This window comes from Prionailurus bengalensis, chromosome X (genome assembly GCF_016509475.1).
Source record: "Prionailurus bengalensis isolate Pbe53 chromosome X, Fcat_Pben_1.1_paternal_pri, whole genome shotgun sequence".
NCBI classification, from domain to species: Eukaryota; Metazoa; Chordata; class Mammalia; order Carnivora; family Felidae; genus Prionailurus; species Prionailurus bengalensis.
This window is the reverse complement of record NC_057361.1, coordinates 44,051,970-44,075,499: the sequence shown is the minus strand read 5'-3', so window position 1 is coordinate 44,075,499 and position 23,530 is coordinate 44,051,970. Positions and strand designations below refer to the sequence as shown.

The following is a 23,530-nucleotide window of genomic DNA, read 5'->3' as shown; positions in this document are numbered from 1 at the left end:
CCCGTGCCGCTTAAATTTCTTCCCCTGGTTAGAAAGGAGGATTACTTGCCCACTGAGGCTTGGAGATGGGGGACAGGAGGTTGGTCCAAGGCTAGGCTCACCTGCTGCTGAGGTGAGGGAGCAGACACAGGATGCAAGCTGTTAAGAGCAGCAGCTCACAGCTGAGTGGCTGGGGGAGGGGGCTCCAAAGACCCTCGAGTTCGCCTCCGGCTTTTTTTTTTTTTTTTTTTTTTTTTTTTGCATTCACGTCACCAAAGGGTTAAACTGCTGGGCTCCAACCCCCCCCCCCCCCGGGCCGCTCCACTCCCTCCTCCCTTTTTTTGTCTCTCCCCCCCCTCCCCTCCAGCACGTCGCTAGGAGGTCATCAAGCGCTCTGTCCAGTCCCCGTTCGCAAGCCCCTCTGCTTCCCGCCCATCGGACCCGTGGCTGCTTACGAAGAGGTGTGCGCTCACCGAGGGGCGTGTTCCAGCACTGGGAGACGCCGAGCGCCCCTGGGTTAGACCTCAGAGCGGAGCCAGCCATGGAGCGGGGCAGGGGAAAGTTTGGCATCCTGCAAGGGGTCGTCAAACTGGAGTGGGCGGGGCGACCGAGGGTACTTTAGCCCTCTGAGCTCCCGGGTGCTAGCTGCCCAGACCTGAGGAGGTGTGCGGCCATGGACAGCGGAGCTGCCGCGGCCCAGGGCACTGACCCGCCTCAGGATGGAGAGCAGCCCGCGGAGTCTCCAGAGCCGCCGCCGCCGTGGCCGCCGCCGCCGCCGCGGGCTCCTCCGCTGCTCCACGCGCCTTCGCCGGAACCGGTACCGCAGTTCTGTCCAGAGCCTGTTCCGGAGCCCTGTCCGAGAGCGACCCCAGAACCAGCCCCAGAACTCGACACTGAAACGGTCCCAGAACCAGATACAGAACCGGTCCCCAAGCCAGCTCCAGAACCAGCCTCAGAACTCGATACGGAACCGATCTTAGAACCAGCCACGGAACCGGTCCCCGAGCGGGCTCCGGAACCAGCCCCAGAACCAGCCACAGAACCGGCCTCTGAGCCGGCCCCAGTACCAGCCACAGAACCGGCCCCTGAGCCGGCCCCAGAACCAGCCCCAGAACCAGCCACAGAGTCCTGCCCTGAGCCGGCTCCAGAGTCCCGTCCGGAGCCGAGCCCAGCACCACGTCTATTGCAGTGTCCGGTGGTAGCTCCAGAGAAGGGTCCAAAGACATCATCGCCCCGAACGCCAGTGCTGTTCTCCAGTATCAAGGTAAGAAAAAGACCCCCTGGGGCGGGGGGGAAAAGAAGTAAAATGAGGCCGAAAGGCTACCGAGCTTGTGGGACTCTGTACCCGAAGCATCCCATTTGGCTGCTGCTACTGACTGGCAAAGATGCGCGGAGAGATGCAGAGGTGGGGGATCGAGGGGCAGTGGGAAATGGTTGGGAGGCGGGAAGCAACATGTGGAAGTGAGAGTGGGCTCGCTGGGGCTAAAAACAGGGGTGACTGCACGGATTGGGAGTCGGAGCAGTTTTCCCCATGGGGAGAAGTGGCAGTGCAGTGAGCGCCTGTATCTTGAAAAAGAGGAGGAAGACATCCCCGGGGAGCGCAAGAGACCTAGAGAAGTATTTCGGGCTGGCCCTGGGTACACAGCGATGGGACTGAGTGGTGGGGATGGCGGAGTGGGGGGGGGGGTGGGAGTGGGGGGGGACACACCTCTTAGCCGCGGTCACTACCGCAGAGGCCCAAGCTTCGGAGCCGCAGTCGTCAGCTTGGCCCCCTCCCTGACACTGGGGAGGGGGTCATTAGTGGGGGCGCAACTGGCGGCGCTCCAAGGAGGTGCCCTGCGCCTCTGTTGGCTGCTGGGAGCTGGTACTCCGGGTGGGGATGAGGGGATGGGCGGCGCCCACGCGCACTGCAGGGGAAGGGCAGGGTTCACTGGGGAGGAGGGGGAGAGCATGCGTGTGTCGAAGCCACCATTCCATCTGTCTGCAGGATTTCCAGGCAGGTAGGTGATATGGTGATGGGCCGCGTCACAAGGGGGCGACTGGCATCCCGCACTGGGGCCAGTTGAAATGGTACAGGAGTCCCGGCTTAGAGACACCAAAATAGAACTTGGTATTTGAGAGCGTGTGAATGGAAATCCTCATCTCTTCCAGTCTTCAGAGATGCCTTCCTAAACGTTGCACTTAGCCTGGAGAAGACGAGTGGAGGATCCTCGCGCACCCGCGGTGGTGGGGGGAGGAGGAAGGTTTTCTGTGTTCTCCTTGGACCCCCGAAACCCCGTTGGCTCTTTGGCAGGAATCTGTTTGTCTTTCTTGCTTTCTCTGTACTCCCCCTACTCTTCCTTTCCCCTAAACTTCGTTCCATGAGACTGTGAATATCATGATAACGTATAGATACACCTTGATTTAGCTTCCGCTGCAGGGAAAAAAAAAAACCACGAAACAAAATGCAGAAACATAAAACATACCACACCAACAATACCCGTCCATCCTGCTGCCTAGCAGGGCGTAGGGACACGACTCTGGAATCCTTCTGCTGTGGAGCGCACACTTGTAGAATGTAGGGGAAGGGGGCAGAACTTGGCATCGCGAAATGGAAATGGGACCGTTGGTTGCTTCCTGAATTATGAGTAGGAAGGCTTGAGTTTGCAAAATAACTGCAATGATAAATGATTGAATAAGAGGAAGCCTAAAGCGAAAAGTTTCACAGGGTGAAAAAAAAGTGCAGAGGCTTAAAAATAGATAAAATAGAACTGTAGGAGACTAAGACAAGTTGTTGTTGTTGTTGTTTTAAATCCAACAACCCGGCTCTCTCCAGGGGGGTGGCTCTCCTCCTCCCTGCAGCAATCTCAGGAAAGGAAATGGCAGTGTAGCAAGACACCGGAGATCACCCTAACCTGGGACTTGCTCTTGTCATTTTGGGAGAGTTTGCAATGAAGCCGATGGGAGGGAGACCAGCAGGGACCACCTAACCTATGGCCTTCTTAAGTGAGATTTGGGGAACCTGGCTCAACACCTGGGGACTTAATTACCGGGATGTCCAGCAAATATATGGCCTCTTTGGCCTCTGGTAGACTGACTAGAGGCCAGGAGCTCTAGGGATGTGCCCCGTGACAGGGGGAAAACATGTCCCACGAGCTTAACAGGAAAAATGTCTGTTGCCAGACAGATAAGGAGGATCAAAGTAAGGGGAATCAGGTTAGCTTCCTCTACACAGTGCCCTCTCAGATGTGCTGGGTGACTGACCCATAGGCATTTGGCAGCCCTGGCAGGGGACCAGGACCTCCCCCCCCCCCACCAAGGTTTGACTTTGTCCTCTGTAGAGTTAGTCATTTGTCCAGTCATTTATCTTTTAGGATTGGGTTAAGAACCCTGACTATCCGCTAAGAGGGCCATGTAGATGAACCTATCAGTGGCTCTAGATGATTTTGAAGGATGCAAAGGATCTGGGTATATGTTCAGGTCCCTGGAAGCCAAAGCCTCTTCAACCCCCTTGGTGTTGCTATGCAATTGCTCTCTGGCTGGAAACATCTGATCTTCAGTGATAGGACCGTTCTCTGCTGCATCCTCCTCAGGCAAATAGCACCCACAACCAGCTGACTTGCATCTTAACATTCAAGGCAAACAGGTTGCCATCTTACCTGAGGAGGTGTTGTTCTCAGACACTGCCTCCTTGAGGCAAACTTGGGGAAACACACACACACACACACACACACACACACACTCAGAGATCATAACAAAATACAGCTCTTATCATACAATGAGATCCTACCTGGCAAGGCACAGTCAGTACCAGTAGCATGGAACTAACCTGATAAGTCAAAGGATGAAATGAGCAAAACAAAGTGTTTGAATGTGACTGCAAGTTTCTCCCAGATAATTTTGCTGACTGGTATTGCAGAAGGAAAGAAAGAAGAAAGAAGAAAGAAAGAGAGAAAGAAAGAGAAAAGAAAAGAAAAAAAGAAGGAAGGAAGGAAGGAAGAAAAGTCAACATCTTCCAGTTTGGAGTCTGCTCTTTTCAGGTTTCAGAACCTGTTGGTTGCAAATCCATGCCAATCATGAGGGTAGAGACTGAGAAAAGGGGGCTCATGTGTCTTTCCAAATAGATACCAAGATAACATAATCTTATTAACCAAACCTGTCTATTTCCTTCCTTTCTAAAATGTTTTGATTTCTAGGAAATGAGCTGTAGTCTCCCACCTGGTGGCAGTAAGTGTAAGTAAGGATGTGTGAATTGGTTCTTTAACAATGTCATGACTCCTTGGGGGGGAGTGGGGCTTAAATGAAGGGTACTGTATTTGTTTCTCTCCCCTCAGTTGTGGTTGAAGAAAGATAGCTTATGTTTTTATTAATTGGGTGTAACTAGCTATGAAATTATAGCCACATCATACAGGTGATCAATGAAAATCTGAAAAGAAATACAGTTTTGTGGCCTTTATTTTTGGGGGGCAGGGGTATGTGCTAATAGATCAATTACCAGTTACCATTACACCCCAAACCATAACAGAGCAGTTTCCTGGTATTTCTTTGCACACACTTTCTTCCAAAGTAGCAAGCATTTGTTTATAGGATATCTGGTAATTCTTACCTAAATACTTTATCATTTTACTTATTTCTGAGCTTCTCAAAGGTAGATACTCTTTCCCTCTCAGTGCCTAGTATAATTCAGCCCTCCCTATTTTTGCTCAGTAAACATTTACTGAAGCTTGAAACCTATCAATTCCATTTCCAGCGAGATGTAGAGACTGTTGCTGTGAATGAATAAAAATGCATTCTCATTGATTTCAGAGTAAGAAGTAAATGATTATTTAAATAGCCTGGAATATAAAATAAATAAATAAATAGCCTGGAATATATAGCCTTTAAAGAAATGCAGTCAGTCTTGCCCTTTTCAGAATGGATGTTAGAGCCATAATTAACAAGCAAATTACCAACAATTAAAAAAACTGTTTGGAAAGTGTCCTTATCCCTTGCAGTCCCAGCAGCAGCAGACTAATGATGATGTTGTGGGTTTCAGGGGTAATATATTTTTTCCTAAGTGAATAGAATATCTGCAATGACTATAAACAGCTTTGGGATTGTAGGATCGAATGTTTAACCTGTTGAAGGTTAAGATGAAATTATTTTCTTTCCTTTTAGGCTCTTTCCCCCCTCTTTGCCAGGTTTTGATGAAACTATCTGATTTATTTGGTATATTCTGAGAGCTCCTGAGCATTTGCGGCAGTATGTTCTAGAAAAGATAATGAGATATTTGGTCAGTGGTCTTTCCTGAGAATACAATTCTTATGTGTTTATTAAAATCTCTGACTGGGGCTTCTGCACATCTGCAGCCCAAAAGGAAAGGCTGATCCATTTCCCAAAGTGCTCCCAAGGAAAAGAGGAAAATCCATAGAAGCCAGGAAGCCATTCAGGGATATTATAATAAGGATTAGATAATCCTGCTAGTATGGCCCTTTACAGTGTGCAGAATGCTTTCCTCTGCATTATTAACTCTTATTTCCCTGAAGAAGGCAGCAGGGTGGGAGAAGGGAAAGATAAAACTTGACACCTAATATAATTATTAATTTATCTAATGTGGATTTTTGAAAGTATCCAAAATAGGGCTTTCTGTGACACATAAGAGCCTCATTTGTCTAAGAAGAATCTTTAAGCTGACATTCCATCAGCCTGGAATTTGTTCAAAGCAGCAATTGCTGTTCCCAGTCTGATGCTCCCAGCGGGGGCCACCCTAGAACAGGAGCCTGAGAAGGAAGGATAAGAGGCACAAAACCCTGAACCTATTATTCCCAAAGAAGACCTTTTTCTGGAAAGAAAATAAATAGAAATTCTGCTAGGGATAGTGTGCCCAACCTTTCCAAAGACTGCTGACTGTAATTCCCTCTATGGAAAAAAAAATTATTTCAAGGATTAAAAAAAGAAAGCATCCATTCCTAAAGGGAGATGCCCCACCCTCACCAAAGCAAATAAACCTTATTCTCAAAATAGAAAAACAAATGTACGAATTAAAAAAGAAGAATAAAGGAACAGTGACCCCAGATAATGAAACTTACCCCTCCCCTAAAAATTATTTTAAGAAAAAAAAAGAAATTCTAAAGGGAGGTGTTCCTCACTCTCATCAAAACCCATGAAACTTATGTCCCCAAGAGGAAAATTAAAGAGAAAAAGAGAGAAATCACCTCAAGGTAAACAGTATTTCTAACCTTTAAAAAAATTATGAAATTTATAAACTTTATTTCCACCTCACGTCTCATGCTGAACCCCTTACAAAAGTTATGGGGGCAAAAATAAATCTCCCAAAGGGGAGGTATACCAGTCTCACCAAATCTCCCTAATGTTATTTCTTCCAATTACATGAAATGTCCAGAATAGGCAAATTCTTAGAGACTGAAAGTAGATTAGTGGTAGCCTGCGGGTTGGGGTAAGAGGAAGAGGGGAAGTGTGGGTAATGGCTAAAGGGTACAGGGTTTCTTTGGAAGGATGATAAAAATCTTCTGAAATTAGATAGCAGTGATGATTGCATGACTCTGTGAATATGCTAAAAAACACTCACTTTGTACACTTGAAAATGGTGAATTGTGTGATATGTGAATTATATATCAATTTTAAAAAATAAGTAAAAGGAAGGTCACTCCTCCAGCTGCAACATACTGGACCTACTATCTTCCCACAAATAAACAAAGGAATAAATGAATACATAAGCAAAAAAAAAAAGACATTTATCAAAAAGAACTAAAAGGAAGATCCTCTTAAAGGCAGGGCCTCCAACCTCAACAAGGAAAAGAACCTTTATTCACCCCCCCAATTTTTTCTCTTTGGGAAAAACAAACAAAAAGGAAGTCTTTTTAAGTGTTGATACTTTCAAAATCATCAAAGTCATAGATGAAACTTAACCAATCCTTCCATCCCAGAAACACACAAACATTTTAACAAACAAAAGAAATATTAAAGGACAGAGTCCCTGATCATACCAAACATCCTGAATTTTTAATTTCCAGAAAAGGAAAAAAAAAGAAAAGAAATAAATCCTTCCCCTGCCAAGGGGAGAAGCCCCATCATCACCAAAGCACATGAACCTATCTTCCAAATACAATTTTAAGATTTAAAAGAAAAATCAATAATGGAAAGGCATGTATGTTGGGGGGGGGATAATATTAATGAAATGAAAACAAAATCCTCTTAAAGAGAAGTGCTCCATCTACACAAAGACACATGAGCTTTTCTGTCAAGATACAGCAAAAAAAATGCAAATTTTTTAAAAAGAAAAATTAAAAGGAAATCCTTTTATGGATGATCTGAATGTATTCAAACTCCAAAACTTGATTGTTAATATAGGAAATTTAAAAATTGGAAGTATAAATATTTTCAAAAAGAAACCTCCATTTTAGAGAATAAGAATGCCTCAAAACCCACCAAAGTCCCTGAACATTTTTCTCCAAAAAAATTAAATAAGTAAAAAATTTAAAAAAAAAGAGAGAGAGAGAGCAAAGGAGAGACCAAAGGGGAGGTGGAAGGAGAGGGAGCGAGGGGGAGGAAAGGAAGGGGTAGAGAGTGAAGGAATGAGATGCAGAAGAAAATAAATTAAGGGATAACTTTTAAAAGAAAGAAATTTTCCTCAGGAAAGGTGCACCAGTTCTTTATTGTCCATTAAGTGTATTATTCCTGATGATCAACCCACTCTACCTCCCACAAAAAGGAGAAAAAAAGAAAACCTCACAAAATCTCTTTCTAAAGCTTATTCAAGGGGAGATGCTCCCAACCCCACCCAAACCCAGGGACCTTATTTATATTCCAGCCTTCAAGTATTTTTTAATGAAATAAAAGAAAAAGGAAGTCTTTTACAGAAAGATGCTCCCAATCTTATTTCTTCCAAATAAATTGCTCATTTTACAGAAAATGTAAAATTTTCTGTAAAAGCCCTTTAGGAGGGCTCCCAACCTCACTAAAACCAGTGGCCCTTATAGTTTCTCCCTACAAAACTTAGATTTATAAAAATGGAAATCCTCCAAACCTAAAGAGGTGTGCTCCCACAACCCAACCAAAAGCAAGGGACTTTTTTACCCGGAGATTTTTTAAAAGGAAAATCCGCCCATCATAAAAGAAGCCTTCAACTTCACTAAAATCAATAGACCTTATTCCTCTCCACATCCACAAGGAAAACAAAACCAGAAAAGAACTGTAAGAGGAAAAGAAATTCTCCTAACCTTAGGCAAGTTGGCCATAATCTCACCAACATCGTTAAATTTTATTCCCCTAAAGAGATTTTTTTAAAGAAAGAGGGGAAAAAAGAGGGGAGAGAAAAGCCTGTCTTTTAGGAAAAAGTGCTCTCCACACCTACCCCACTCTAAAGACTAGGAAAGTTATACAAAGAAAGGGTAATATCATTCTAGAACCATGCCAACGAACCTTAAATTGAGAACCTGAAGACGAAGGGTAGTAAATGTTTAATCCCCAGCTGGTTTCCCTCTGCTCCAACTCCAGCCCATTTCTGGTTACCTTCCCCATCAGCCAGTCAGGCTGTGCACTCCAGAAAGGCAAACTCTGCCCATGGAAAATAGAATTAGGAGGGAGGCAAACCATAATAGACTCTTATAGAGAAAAAACTGAGGAAGGAGTGGGGGAGAGAGGAAATTGGGTGATGGGCATTGAGGAGGGCACTTGTTGGGATGAGCACTGGGTGTTGTATGTAAGCAATGAATCATGGGGATCCACTCCCAAAGTCAAGAACACACTGTATACACTGTATGTTAGCTAACTTGACAATAATTTAAATATATATATATATACATATATATATATATATATATACACATCAGGTTCTGTGCTGACAGGGTGGAGCTTGCTTAAGATTCTCTCTCTCTCTCTCTCTCTCTCTCTTTCTCTCTCTCCCTTGCCCTCTCCCTTTCTCCCTCTCTCTGCTTCTCCCCTGCTTGTGTTCTCTTTCTCTCTCAAAAATAAATAAATAAACTTAAAAATTTTTAAAAACTTCCAAAATGTAAATAAAAATTACGCAGCACCCCACCACTCAAGATGAAGTATCAAGAGATAATTAATATTTTGTTGTTTTCCATTGATTTTCTCTGAATATATGCTTATATATCTTATAGTCTACAGTAGTAAGACTTCAGGGAAATGTACAATTGTGTCTCAGGCTCTCCTCCTCCCCCTACCTGTTACCTCCCTGACTTAATTATTAGATCATGTGCTGCGTTGTTCTACATTGTATTTAGGAAACAATTGTTAATTTTAGCTTAAAGTTTATCTAGTCAAACACCTGTATGATCTGATTGATAAACATAAGCTGAAAACATAACTGTTCAGAGACGTGATTGCAATGTAAAGCAATGAAAGTACACACTTTATGTAGACAAACCTTGTGTCTACACTAGCGAATGTTGCATATACAATTGGCAGTGTGATCTCACATTTACTTACTGCACTTTCTATGACATCCAGATTTCATTTGTCCTGATAGCTTTTGTGATTTGGACTTGAAGAAGGAGACCCTAAGCAAAATCCACCCTCTTCCCACTGTTAAATTCCCAAAAAGAAAATCTAAATTTAAATTTCTAAGACTCAGTTGGGTCACTTTTCACCATATGCAAAAATGTACTAATGGCTTTGTCTCTTTAACACACAGTTACCAACCATGCTCTTTCAGATTGCTCTTACCCAGAAGGGAAATACTTTCCTGTGAGGACATTACCAACAATTAGGAGATAGAATATTCATTCAGCTTTCATTAGCCAACTGTGGTAGAAAATTGAGCGAGTTAATAAACCATATACAATCCAACGAAGGTTGAATCAGTAATTTAACAGGCAAGTATAATGTGGTATTAAGATCAGAGTCTTCAGCCTCTTCTGTAGCACTTAGAGATTTTCATCTTCCAAAGCATTTCAGGCATTTGTTGGTTAAGCCTTTTTCCTTAAAGAGCCTTATAAAAGAGATTTCCGACCCTGAGGACAGTGATTCCCACCCTCTTGTTTTCCTCCTAGCACAGGGCATGGCACAGGTTACCAAGGGATTCTGAAAGATAAGCGTGATGCTCCAACCCAGAGTTTTGCTGAATTCTTCTGAAACAAGAGGCAGTGGGCATGAGGAATGAGCCTGCCCCTGCCTCCAGGAGTAGGAGGGCGATGGAAGCACTGCTTGCAGGCTCAACTAAGAAATTCCAGAATCCTGGATGTTCATTCATTTGCCCTCTCCTGCAGCTAATGTCTCTACCTGGAATTTTGCAGTTTGAGACAGGAAATGAAAGGTACCCACTGAGTACAAAATTGTTAATCTCCTTGGCTATGAGTAGAGACACTTGAAACCAAGAGAGTTTTTATTAACTTGGGCTCTGTCAATTGAGTCCCCCACTCTCCTGAATCCAGCTCCAGCATCACAGCACCATCCTCTGAACCCCACCTTTAACAGTAGTCCCTGCTTACTTTAATTGTTAATTTTCCTTCAATAAGTGTCATTTGCATTTATTATGTACCTTGAACATACTATTTCATGGCTTATTACATCACCATGTGTGTCCCTTCCAGTATAAAAGAGAAATGTGATGTAGCTTTATTAAAACAGCTAAGCATAAACAGCAAAGAGGAAAGTAAATCAAGCTACAAAACAAGATTATTGATTTCAGAAAATTAACAAGTTTGTGCCTTCTCACTAACCTCAATTAATGCTTACTGCGACTGTTTCCATCCTGCCAGGCTTCAGTGGAACATAACTTTTCTCTTACTCAGAATTTGGATATTGCTGTCCCTTTCTCACTCCTTCACCTTACTCTGCTTGACTGTCAAGACAATTAAAATGATAATTTTGGCATTGCCATGGTCTCTTTTGCTTTAATTTACTCAACTTGCTGACTAGACCACCAGGGCATTTTTTAAAAAATTTTTTTTTGGTTTCACGCGGAATCAAAGCACCCATTTAGTGGCTCACTTGATGGTTTTGTTAGTATATTGCTTTTCACTGGTGAGTTGTCTTTCTACAAATTCCTGGAAAAACCTTTTGTTGCCTTTCCATCGTCCCTCATCAGCACTAAATTTTTTGAGTTCCTCCATCTCATCTTCTAATGGTGAAAAAAAACATAGATACTCCCAGGCAGCTTGAAAGTTTGCTTGCTTTTGTTTGTTTTTTGTTTGTTTTGTATCCAGTACAGTAAGGCATCATTTTGAACTACACATAGACATATCTGTCAGCTCACTAAATGTTCAATAATCACGTAATTGGTATATAAAATGCTTTACAAGAGGCATCTGGGTGTGGCTCAGTCTGTTGAGCATCCTACTCTTGATTTCCGCTGAGGTTGTGATCTTGCAGTTCGTGGGTTGGAGCCAGCCCCATATGGGTCTCTATGCTGACAGGGTGGAGCCTGCTTGTGATTCTCTCTCTCCTATCTCTTTCAAAATAAATAAGTAATTTTTTAACAATTAAAAAAATGTTTTACAATATGATACATATTTGGAGGATTGTTACATGGGTATTTTAGAGTACTTTACTGATATTTGGGGAAATTAGTTGAGGGTTCCAAGATGAAATGGGAATGCATTATTATTTTTTCAATGTAGAATAATGAAATAAATTTTCCCTATCCAAAATTGACTATTCAATAAGTTTTCAGGTGTGGATTAGATTCATATATGAGGGGGACTACATGATAGAAAATTCATTTTTATTGAAGAAATTTAGGGGAAAAATAAAGAAGCTGTTTGAGGTAAGTGGGAACAATATATCTTCCTCAAGCCTAGAGAAAATCAGAATTAAATTAAGCAGTGACACTATCAAGTAGAAGTGAGGTTATCCTTAAATTGGGCAGGTGAGGTCAAGGTCTACAGACAGAAGAATGAGGCCCTGTACAGTATCTGGAGTTGGAAAAAATGGCCATTCTAATAGAATCATAAAGACTGAAATAATATGGAAAATAAAGTGGATGGCAAAGTCCTATTAAAACTTTGAAGGAAACTGACAAAATTGTGTATATTATCCTAATGATGAGATACAACCATTGGAGGGCTGTTGACTAGCAAAATAACATGGCTGAAGCAGAGGATTGGCTGATAGGTATATACTTAAAAACTAACTTCCAATTTCTTTGTATGCCAAATTCCAAATTAAACTACTAAAGCTAAAAGTGAAAGAAAAGAATTACATTATCTAGCACCCTTTTTCTATTGTTTTGGGCTTTCTTTGACCCACACTATACTTTTGTAAGCATCTGGTCCACTTTCTCTATGATATTTTTTTTTCTATTTTATATCACAGAGTTTTGTACAGCAAAAGTAAGAAGCCAGTATGGAAATCCAGTGAAATCTTTTATCTTCAGTGTTGTAGACCCATGGAAAGTTCTAAGAAGGGCAGTTGGGGATCAGCTGTCCTAGTATGTTTATTTATTTATTTTTTGGCCTAGTATGTTCAAAACCTCTTTAGCAATAGAATCTTTTTAATGTTTTTCTCAATAAAATTTTAAATGAAAGCCTAATATTTAATATAAATACAAGAAGTATTTCATTAGTCCTTTCCTTTTATGCTAAAATGGGTTTGTAACTGATGTACCTTTCCAATTATTTATTTTAAGCTAAGAGGAGGGGTGCCTGGGTGGCTCAGTTGGTTAGGCGTCTGACTTCAGCCCTGGTTATGATCCCACCCTTCATGGGTTCAAGCCCCGTGTAGGGCTCTGTACTGAGAGCCTGAAGCCTGCTTCCAATTTTGTGTCTCCCTCTCCCTCTGCCCCTCCCCTGCTTGCACTCTCTCTGTCTCCCAAAAATAAATAAATATTTTTAAAAATTTAAGCTAAGAGGAAAGCGATTTTGCATTCCCAGTTTATTATGGCTTCTTAGCAAAGCGCTGGTGATGTAGGAACACATTGAATATGAAAAAGAAGCAAGTCACAGTTTAAAATTTGGCCTAAAATATTCCAGAAATTAATAATATTCTCCTGGAAACATGGTCATTCTGGAAAGTTCCTCCCTCCCCTGACCCCAGGTAAGTGTTACAATAGGCCTCATTAAATGGGTTGTCATAATATGCATTGTCTTTGTTTATAGGAACATTTTTATTATGGGGGATTGTGTTATTGGCCAAGGACACTACACCAAGTAAATTGTAGATATAATTAAAAATATGTAGTAAAAGCTAATATATAACTATAAGCTTCTGTAATAATTTAAAACAGCAAAATTATTCCATGTCCTAAAAATAGGCATAAATGTACCATATAGGTTGATTTTGTAAGGGGTCCTAATGTACTATAAAGTGTACATGCAGCACATAAAAGATCCAAGTCTACATAAATTTAACTTATTGTTATTATTTATTTAAAATTTACACTCTGCCTGCATCCAGAAAGGGTATCAAGTAGCCTATAAAATTAAACACATATAAAACAGGACAATTAAGCACAAATAAAAACAGGACAAAACCAATTCAAAGCAGTGGTGAATGAGACTTTAAACTAATGTATGATAGTTATAATAAACCCTAATTATACATTTAATTAGCAGTACTTTTGTTAGCTGCCTTTGTTGGTTGAAGAACTTTGGGGAATGATTTGAGTTACTCAGACCTCTTAAAGTTGGTATCCAAGGAAGTTTGAGCTGATGCCTCATTTTTATGTGATACATCTTCCTGTAGCAAGCTGCAGCAACCACAGAATGAAGAACTAAAAGTTGCCAGGATTGTGTTTCAGGTGCTAATTAACTGTCCTAGAAAGCTGCGGTTTGCGTTATTTTGGTGTGCTTGCATTTTTCTAATATCATAGGCAGGTATCTGTGAGGCATGTAAGTATGGAACTTCCTCAAATAAAATAGTATTTCAAATAAAATTTCTCAAATAAATCCAAATGGTACTGTGTAGCCAGGGGTTCACTAGTTTGGACTCTTTCTTAGATTGGGAGTTACTTCACATTGGTTCTAGTCATAATTCCACTCTGCATAGCTGTGCAATATGGGGCAAATTGCTTAATCTTTTCATGGCTTAGCTTTTGTCTTTTAATATATGGTTTTTTTTAATATTTATTTATTTTTCAGGCAGAGAGAGACAGAGCATGAATGGGGAAGGGTCAGAGAGAGGGAGACACAGAATCTGAAACAGGCTCCAGGCTCTGAGCTGTCAGCACAGAGCCCGACGCGGGGCTCGAACTCACGGACCGCGAGATCATGACCTGAGCTGAAGTCGGCCCCTTAACCGACTGAGCCACCCAGGCGCCCCGCTTTTGTGTCTTTTAAATGAAGCCAATAATGTGCTGCTGACTCAGCTCAGCCATCTCCTCTAGCAAGTCTTCACTGGTATCCCATCTAGGTTAGGTGCCCTTCCTCTGTGCTCCCATAGCACCCTACACAAACATCTGCTTCTCAATTGCCATATAACATTGAGATTAACAGCTTGTGTATCCGATTAGGGCTATAAGGATAAGGCCCTCAGGGCCCAACATACAGCCTGCCACTCAATAAATTGTGGTGGAACTGCTTTATAAAAATATCATAGAGGTTCATGGAGAAATTAGATCTAAAACACATATTTTAAGTTTATTATTTTTTTGAGAGAGAGAGAGAGCATGCAAGTGGGGGAGGAGGGGAGAGAGAGAGAGAGAGAGAGAATCCAAAACAGGCCCCATACTGTCAGCATGGAGCCTGACATGGGGCTCAAACTCATGAACCACAGGATCATGACCTGAGCCGAAATAAAATCAAGTCAGATGCTTAAACAACTGAGCCACCCAGGCATCCCTAAAACATTTATTAAAAATAAAAAATATGCAAATGCTACCTTATTTAGTATCATTTGTATATGTGCCATGATATTTGCTGCCATCACTTTCTGTATTCAGGTATGCAGAGGAGTTTTGATATAGTCGCCCCTCAATAAAATGGACTTAGCTATTCAAGTGCATTACCAGTAGGTGATAGTAGGCAGGGCTGCCTCATATCCTCCCAGAGGGTTGTAATTTTTTCTAACTCATACAGAGGTACCCTACTCATTAGGAGCAGCCCTATATTGATCATGTGGTCTTGAATTATTAGTCTTTGGTCATAAACATAGTTAATTCTGGTGAAAATGAGAATGAGTTATTTAGCCAGTCATTTTAAAAATGCAAATTCCTTAAAACACTCAAGTAGAGCAACACTAAAAAATATTCTTAAGTGTAGTATATGGAGAGAAGGGTTAAACATAGCTAGATACCATTTGGTACCCTTTTCACTATCTTAACTATTAATCAGAATTTAATCTATGTACGGTATTCTTTTCACATTAATTGAAAAGTTCCTGATTCATTACCTTGGTGTCAAATTTCTCCTGTAGCTGGAACTAGAAATTGGAGCTAGGTGTCAATGTTCCAAGGCTCTCCCTTTCTTGTGAGGACTAAGAAGAAACAATTAAGCTTTGATGTCCCCTTGGCAGTCCAAATTTTCTTCCAAAATAGCTTACAGGAAAAGCCGTAACTTGTTTTACCAATACCTGTAATCAGATCAGCACCCTGATCTTGAAAATGATTTGATCAGGAAAGAGAATATGGAGTCTCTACTTAGACACAGGAAACTCTAACAGCTATCTTTTTTCCAAACAAAAGGAACAACTTTTCCCTTAAATAAGATAGACAACTTCTATCTTTTTTAAGAATAGCAACTGGGAAAGATCAGCACATAAAGTTGTACAGTCTGTACAGTATATGAGGCTGCCATCTCTAAGGGGACACATTTCACAAAGTAAGCCATAAAGATATATATATTTATTGTAACAATTTTCCTGAAGATGGCAGTCAAGTACCTTGTGCTAACAAAATTGGTATATTATGACAATTTTCTGACAAATGGAAGAAAAATACCTTTAACAAATGGTACCTTTTCCTGATGTGCCCAATAGTGTGTTATGGGCTGATCCTGCTACTAATTCCTTACATTTAAATACAATGTCCCTCTTAGCAACTCCCTAGATGCCTGTACCCTATATGCTCAGAACCAATTTCAAAAAGTACCTATTTTGGGGCGCCTGGGTGGCGTAGTCGGTTGAGCGTCCGACTTCAGCCAGGTCACGATCTCGCGGTCCGTGAGTTCGAGCCCCGCGTCGGGCTCTGGGCTGATGGCTCAGAGCCTGGAGCCTGTTTCAGATTCTGTGTCTCCCTCTCTCTCTGCCCCTCCCCCGTTCATGCTCTGTCTCTCTCTGTCCCAAAAATAAATAAACGTTGAAAAAAAAAATTAAAAAAAAAAGTACCTATTTTATTCCACATCACATTTAACCTGAACATCATTTTAAAACAGAAATCTGCAACAAGGGTTTGAAAAAGGAATTTACAGGGGTACAGGAATAGGCAGGCATACATCCATAGATGCACACTGGTACATTCACTCCCAGGAACATACCCAAGTATATATATTCCAGTAGCTGAACAGCCTGGTAGGTAGGTGTACACACACACACACACACACGCACACAAATACAGATTTAGCTGGACATTAAAGCATAAAAAGGAGGAGACTCTGGCTGCTTGCCCAGTTTTCCTATTTAACTTATTTTTAGCCTGTCTCACTCCTACAGGTCATGAGTTCCCTAAAGTTTACATGCTCTTATGAGAGTTCAAGTCATCAAACCTTTCTAAGGAGTTGTTAGTGACAAAGAACTGTGCTAAATAGATACGGCAAGCCACTCAGTCTTGGAAGGTTGTTTGAAGGTGAGATCTCAAGTGTGTCTGAAGATTAAGTAGGACTTTGATAGGCAAAAATGAAAAAAAGAGACAAAAGGCAGAGGGAATATCCTAAGCATAGGCATGGAAGAGGTAGAAAGGGCAATGCTCTAAGAATCCCACAAAGACTAAATATGGTAGAAACTTTTATTGAATCAGGAAGAAAGGCTGAAGGAACTAGGTGGGAACTAAAATGCAGAGGGCCTTGAATGCCAGGTGAAGGAATGTGTGTTCTATTCCATAAACAGTGGAGAATCATGGAAGGTTTTTGATTGGGAGTACCATGACTAGGTTTAGATTTAAGAAAACTACCAATATATAGAATGGATTAGATAGGAAGACTCTAGAGAATGGGACATCAGTCTAGGCCAGAGATGTTGAGGACCTAAGGTAATCAGTATGGGAAGAAATAGAAGAGATGCTGATAAGATTTGGTTTGAAATCGGTTGGATGTGGATGATGGGGGAGAGATGAGTAGAAGATGATTCTAAACTTTTGAGTCTGGAGTTGTTAGAATTATAGAGAAGACAGGGACAAGAGCAGGCTTAGATAGTAACTAAAGGAAGATTATGAGTTCAGTTTTGGATAATTTGAGTTAGAGGTATTGTTAAGCCCTGTGCTCAAGACAGTGATTATAGAAAGGCAAGAATTTAAGAGTTAGAGGGCTGTTCCCCTGATCCTGGATTGAAAACAATGAAATGAAATAAATAGAATCAGATAATGGAAGAGAGACAAATGGAGACAAATACTGTTAGGGAAAATAGGCAGAGAAAAGATATTAATTTAGAAGCTGAAGTATTATAAAAGAAGGGAGAAAGAAGAGAATGTGTATTTTTTTTAAAAAGTATTGTTTTTTTAAAGCAAGGATTACTTTATTTTTTAAGTTTGTTTGTTTGTTTATTTATTTATTTTTAAGTAATTTCTCTGCCCAATGTGGCACTTGAACTCATGACCCAAAGATCAAGAGTGGTATCCTCTTCTGAGCCAGCCAGATGCCCCAAATGTGTACTTTTTTTAAAGGAACATTTTTTTAAAAGTGTTGATCCTGAGTATTTTTTTTTTCAATAGCTTCTCTATCCTCTCCTTTGGCTATTTTCTCCTTGTTGATGAAAATCCTCTGAATGGCCTTGAAAGGAGATGGAATATTGTTAATGTGTTGTCCTCAGACTGAATGCAAGTAGCTCTTCTCTCATTATCCAAGTCTTTATTTGTAAGCCGAGGAATATACTGTGTTTGGGGAAACCATTAAGAAAGGTTAGTAGTTACCTTGTTATTAAGAGAGAAGCACGAGAACATTTCTCTTATGTTAATATAATAAGAAGAATATATTGTCCTCTACATCAACGATTCTATTTTAAAGCTCTTTTGCACATAATACTCACTTAATAGCTTGAAATAACAAGAGCCACACAGCAGTCTTATATGTATAATGATATTAAAAGATCTCCAAACACAGTAAACTAAGATATCTTAAGGTACTATAAGATTTGCTCTGAATATGTTGAGGGGAGATAGGGACTTTCTTAAAGAAAACTATTCTTACCAGGTAAACTTTGTTTTTTTTAATATAAAGTGTATAATAAGCCCCTTAAAATGGCTCCAGACAGTGAAGGAAGCACAGGTAAGGCCAGACAGAATAATCAGAGAAGAAAATGATAAATGTTTGAAAGTGTGAGCTGAAGTCCTAATAGGTCCCCAGCTCTTTGCTAGTTGGTGTGGAAAGAGCAAAGGTATATACGAAGTCTGCAATCTTATTTTGAAGAAAAAACATGTACTCTGGAGACAGGTACATAACAATACAAGGAAAGAAATTATTATATTACAGTATGTATAGTACAGAGAATGATGCTGTAGAATTATAAAAGAGGAACAATAAAGGGTGGATTGGTTTGGGAAGGTTTCCTGATACAGGTGAGATCAATTAAATTTAGATCTGGGGGCAACATACCCAGACTTGGAAGCAGCAGGGACTCTATTCAACTGGTATCAAAGAGGTTTTAGAGAAAGGCAGAGGGATTTGGACTCTATTCTGTACAGCAGGACATTATTTAAGATTCTTGAGTAAGAGAGTAATATAATGAAAGAAATTTTTCTAAGATATATATTGTGACAGTGAAAAGGATAGATTGGAGGAGAACAAGATAGAAGGCAGGGAGATTACTTAGGCTGTTGCAAAAATCCAGATGAAAAATGATGGTGGCCTGATTATTGCAATCGATGATGATCATTGATTCATCTAAAATCATTTATTGAATACCTATTCCATGTCAGGCACTGTGCTGATAATTGTAATTTACCTGAAGGAAATTATAGCCAAGCAAAGGAAATAACACCAAGTATACAAATAACTGCAACCCCAAGGAGAAAATGATACTCATTTTAATATAAGAGAAACTCTGAGTTCAAAGGAGTTAAGAATTGATGGGAGCCTAGCAGAACGGGGTAGACTTGGGTTCAGAGATGAGTTAAAGTACATTCCATAATTCTTCTTATTTGGGGAGAAGTACCAGAAGTGTGATAAGAAAGTAATTCTAGGTAAACAAAACAATGTGAGCAAAGGACCTGAGGTGAGAAAACACTGGGATTTCTTTTGGAGACCCCAGGATTTGAAGCCTCAAGGATATAGACAGAAATGAAGAACTGGGAGAAGATGGGGGTTTGACAACTGAATGAGTGGTAAGGAGGAAGGGAAATTGTTAAGACAGAAGCATAGGATATTAATACTTTCTAATTTTCTCTTACTTTGCAACTCCCCCTTTTCTGAAACTCTGTCTGGATTCTTTCTTGGTGCTATCCAAGTGTCCAGGTTGCTTTTGTTTGATTTCTGGACTGCCCACTTCCACATACCGTCTTTGTCTGACATGAGGCTATAGGGTTCTGACTGATGTTCAGAGATACCCTGGTCTGAGAAGGGAAATGATTCACTCATGAAGTTCATATAGGGCCTGTTTCCACAGTAAGCAGCATCTATATTCAATCTTTGGTATCCAATAGCATCTTCCAGTCTCATTTGCTATCTGTATATGTGTGTTTGTCATGCCTTTGGAAGGCCTTGTCATGCATATAAGGAACACCATTCCTAATCAGCTTTCTCTGTATGTTTATACTATTAAATTTTCAGATTGAACTTTCAGAGACCCTTCCTTCCCAATCACTCATGTTATAGTGATAAAAAGTAGGGGTCTTTCAAGACTACCACTTGATTTTTATATTATACTGTACAATATTCTGTGTTTTCCTTTTATTTAAATTTTAGTTAACATACAGTGCAATATTGGTTTCAGGAGTAGAATTCAGTGATTCATCACTTACATACAATACCCAGTGCTCATCACAAGTTCTGTCTTTAATCCCCATCACCCATCTAGCCCATCCCCCACCCACCTCCCTTCAACCCTCAGTTTGTTAAGAGTCTTTTGTGGTTTATCTCTTCCTTTTCCCCCCCTTTACCATATGTCCATCAGTTTTGTTTCTTAAACTCCACATGAGTGAAATCCTATGGTATTTGTCCTTCTCTGATTGACTTATTTTGCTTAGCATAATACATTCTAGCTTCATCCATGTTGTTGAAAATGGCAAGATTTCATTCTTTTTGATAGCTGAATAATATTCCTGTGTGTGTGTGTGTGTGTGTGTGTGTGTGTACCACATCTTCTTTATCCATTCATTAGTCGATGGACATTTGGGCTCTCTCCATAGTTTGGCTATTGTAGATAATGCTGCTATAAACATTGGCGTACATATACCCCTTCAAATCTGTATTTTTGTATCCTTTGGGTAAATCCCTTATAGTGCTATTGCTGGATCATAGAGTAGTTCTATTTGTAATTTTTTTGAAGAAACTACTATCTTCCAGAGTGGCTGCATCAGTTTGCATTCCCGCCAACAGCGCAAGAGGGTTCCCCTTTCTCCACACCCTCACCAACATCTGTTGTTTCTTGTGGTCTTAATTTTAGCCATTCTGACAGGTGCGAGGTGGTATCTCACCATGGTTTTGATTTGTATTTCCATGATGATGTGATGTGGAGCATCTTTTCATGTGTCTTTTATCCATCTGGATGTCTTCTTTGGAAAAGTGTCTATATATGTCTTCAGCACATTTCTTAACTGGGCTATTTGCTTTATTTGTGTGTTAAGTTTGATAAGTTGTTTATAGATTTTGGATACTGACCCTTTATCAGATAAGTAGTTTGCAAATATCTTCTCCCATTCCATAGATTGCCTTTAGTTTTGTTGACTGTTTGCTGTGTAGAAGTTTTTTTCATCTTGATGAGGTCCAAATAGTTCATTTTTTATTTTGTTTCCCTTGCCTCCAGCAACATTCTAGTAAGAAATTGCTACAGCTGATGTCAAAGAGTATACTCTACAATTTTCTAAAATGCTTCCACATTTCCCATGTCCTGTGTCCTTGGATTCTCACCCCAATCCTCTGTGTGTGATATTGGCTTTATTCCCATTGTGCAGATGAGAAAACTAAGGCTAAAGGATACTTGGCTACTAAGGATTGAAGTCAAGATTCAAGCCCAAAGCTCCTGACTCCAAAACCAATCCCTAATCCATGTGTGGCTAGTTAGTACAAGGTTTCCAAAGCAGCCCTCTTGAGCCCAGAAATGATATAGATTCCTCTAAACAGTGTGGGATAATGGGGGCCAATTACCTTCTTTATTTTTTTTTAATTTTTTTTTCTTTCAACGTTTTTATTTATTTTTGGGACAGAGAGAGACAGAGCATGAACGGGGGAGGGGCAGAGAGAGAGGGAGACACAGAATCTGAAACAGGCTCCAGGCTCCGAGCCATCAGCCCAGAGCCTGACGCGGGGCTCGAACTCACGGACCGCGAGATCGTGACCTGGCTGAAGTCGGACGCTTAACCGATTGCGCCACCCAGGCGCCCCATTACCTTCTTAAAGCCAACCAAATCCACAGGCTTAAGATGAGACAAGGTTTTAAGGTGGTTGTGATGGTTCTTTTTTTTTTTTTTAATGCTTTAGATGCTTATAATGATGATTCATTACATAAATAATTAGGAACTTCCTAAGATCAGAATTCTCAAAAGGTTTTTACAATTCTTAAGAGATTAAAAATGCACCAGTCTTATCATCTGGCCCCAGGATTGGTATTTAAGAGGCTGATTCTATTCCTAGCTGTGCCTTTGTGATTTGAGGTAAATCCTTTAACCTTTCACTTTTTATTTATCCATTTATAAATAAGTATATTTCCCACCATAGAATATCTGGGAGTCACTTTAAAATTCTAGGCTCAAAAGTATTTTAAAGCCTTATAAATTCTGTAAATCACTTTGCACAGATTCAAAATGACTGTCACATCGATACAAGGTGGAATTAGTTTATTAAAAACAAGTAAATTGTATGGAGACGGGGTTAAAGCACAGATTTCTGCCTTCCTACTACTGTTTTTTAATAGGTGCAGCTCAGGTCTGTGTTCCACTTTCACCTCTGCCACAATGTGGTGCGGCCACAGCTAGTTGGATCATCTTGCATCCCACCTCCTGCAATGCCATATGTCACTAAGACTAATATCCCTGGGTGGAGATTTTTCTATGATAGAAGCCTAGTGAAGAAGGGTAATTCTCTAATTTCATTTCCCCCCTTTGGAGCCTGGATTATGTAGAAGGGAAAGTATTTTATATTCTAGAATAACATTTCTCTGTTCCATGCCTTAATATCCTTCTGTATAAAATGGCATTATCAAGATATGCTCCTACCTGCAAAGGGGATGGTGTGAGACTAACTGTGGAAATTGCAGTATAATATAGTGGGCTTCAGAGTCAGACACATTTGGGTTGAAATCCCAGCTCTGTCATTTCTTAGCTCTGTGACCTTGGACAAAGACTCTCACTGACCTCTTTGAGTCTTATTTTCTTCATTTTACACGTGAGATTAATAATTCCCACCTACTAGGTTGTTCTAAGGATAAATCACATATCAAGTGTTTAGTTCAGTACCTGGCACCTAGTTGGTTTTTTAAAAAATGGTAAATGTGTTCTTCCTTGGAGATGTTCTTCCTTGGTAGCCATCTCCTACTTTACCATTGTAAAGCCCAAGATTGTTAAAAAGAGGACGAATTAGTTCATCCAGCGCCACTCAGACCAATATGTCAAAATTAAGTGTAACTGGTGGAAACCCAGAGGCATTGACAATAGGGTGTGCAGGAGATTCAAGGGCCAGATCTTGATGCCCAGCATTGGTTATAGGAACAATAAGAAAACAAAGCACATGCTGCCCAGTGGCTTCCAGAAGTTCCTAGTCCACAACAGTCAAGTGCTGCTGATGTGCAACAAATCTTACTATGCAGAGATTGCTTACAATGTCTCCTCTAAGAATCACAAACCATTGTGAAAAGAGCAGCCCAACTGGCCATCAGAGTCACCAATTCCAATGCCATGCTGCACAGCAAAGAAAATGAATAGACAGCTCGTGTGCACATTGTATTTGTGTTAATAAAACCATTAAACTAGGGGCGCCTGGGTGGCTCAGTCAGTTAAGCGTCCGACTTTGGCTCAGGTCATGATCTCGCGGTCTGTGAGTTCGAGCCCCATGTCGGGCTGTGTGCTGACAGCTCAGAGCCTGGAGCCTGTTTCTGATTCTGTGTCTCCCTCTCTCCCCGACCCTCCCCCGTACATGCTCTGTCTCTCTGTCTCAAAAACAAATAGATGTTAAAAAAATGTTTAAAAAAAACATTAAACTATTTTTAAAAAGGTAGCTGCTACCATGTGAAAGACACTGATTTTGTTTCAAGCAACTACTGTGTGTGTGTATGTGTGTGTGTGTGTGTGTGTGTGTGTATAATGTATGTATTTGCTCATTGACTGTTCTCCCCTTCTCTTTTAAAAGGGGTGGTTCTCATGCAAAGTAAAGAAAAC

The 23,530-nt window shown here is 40.7% G+C and overlaps 1 protein-coding gene and 1 pseudogene across 1 annotated transcript in view; both read left to right on the top strand.

Annotated features, from left to right (window-relative positions):
• Positions 1 to 652: 652 nt before the first annotated feature.
• DGKK (diacylglycerol kinase kappa) overlaps positions 653 to 23,530 on the top strand; it is a 163,653-nt gene continuing 140,775 nt past the window's right edge. The window contains exon 1 of the mRNA XM_043570257.1: positions 653 to 1,243. Coding sequence (XP_043426192.1) covers positions 653 to 1,243 — 591 coding nt within the window. The remainder of the gene's footprint in view (positions 1,244 to 23,530) is intronic.
• On the top strand, positions 2,570 to 23,124 carry LOC122477700 (annotated as a pseudogene).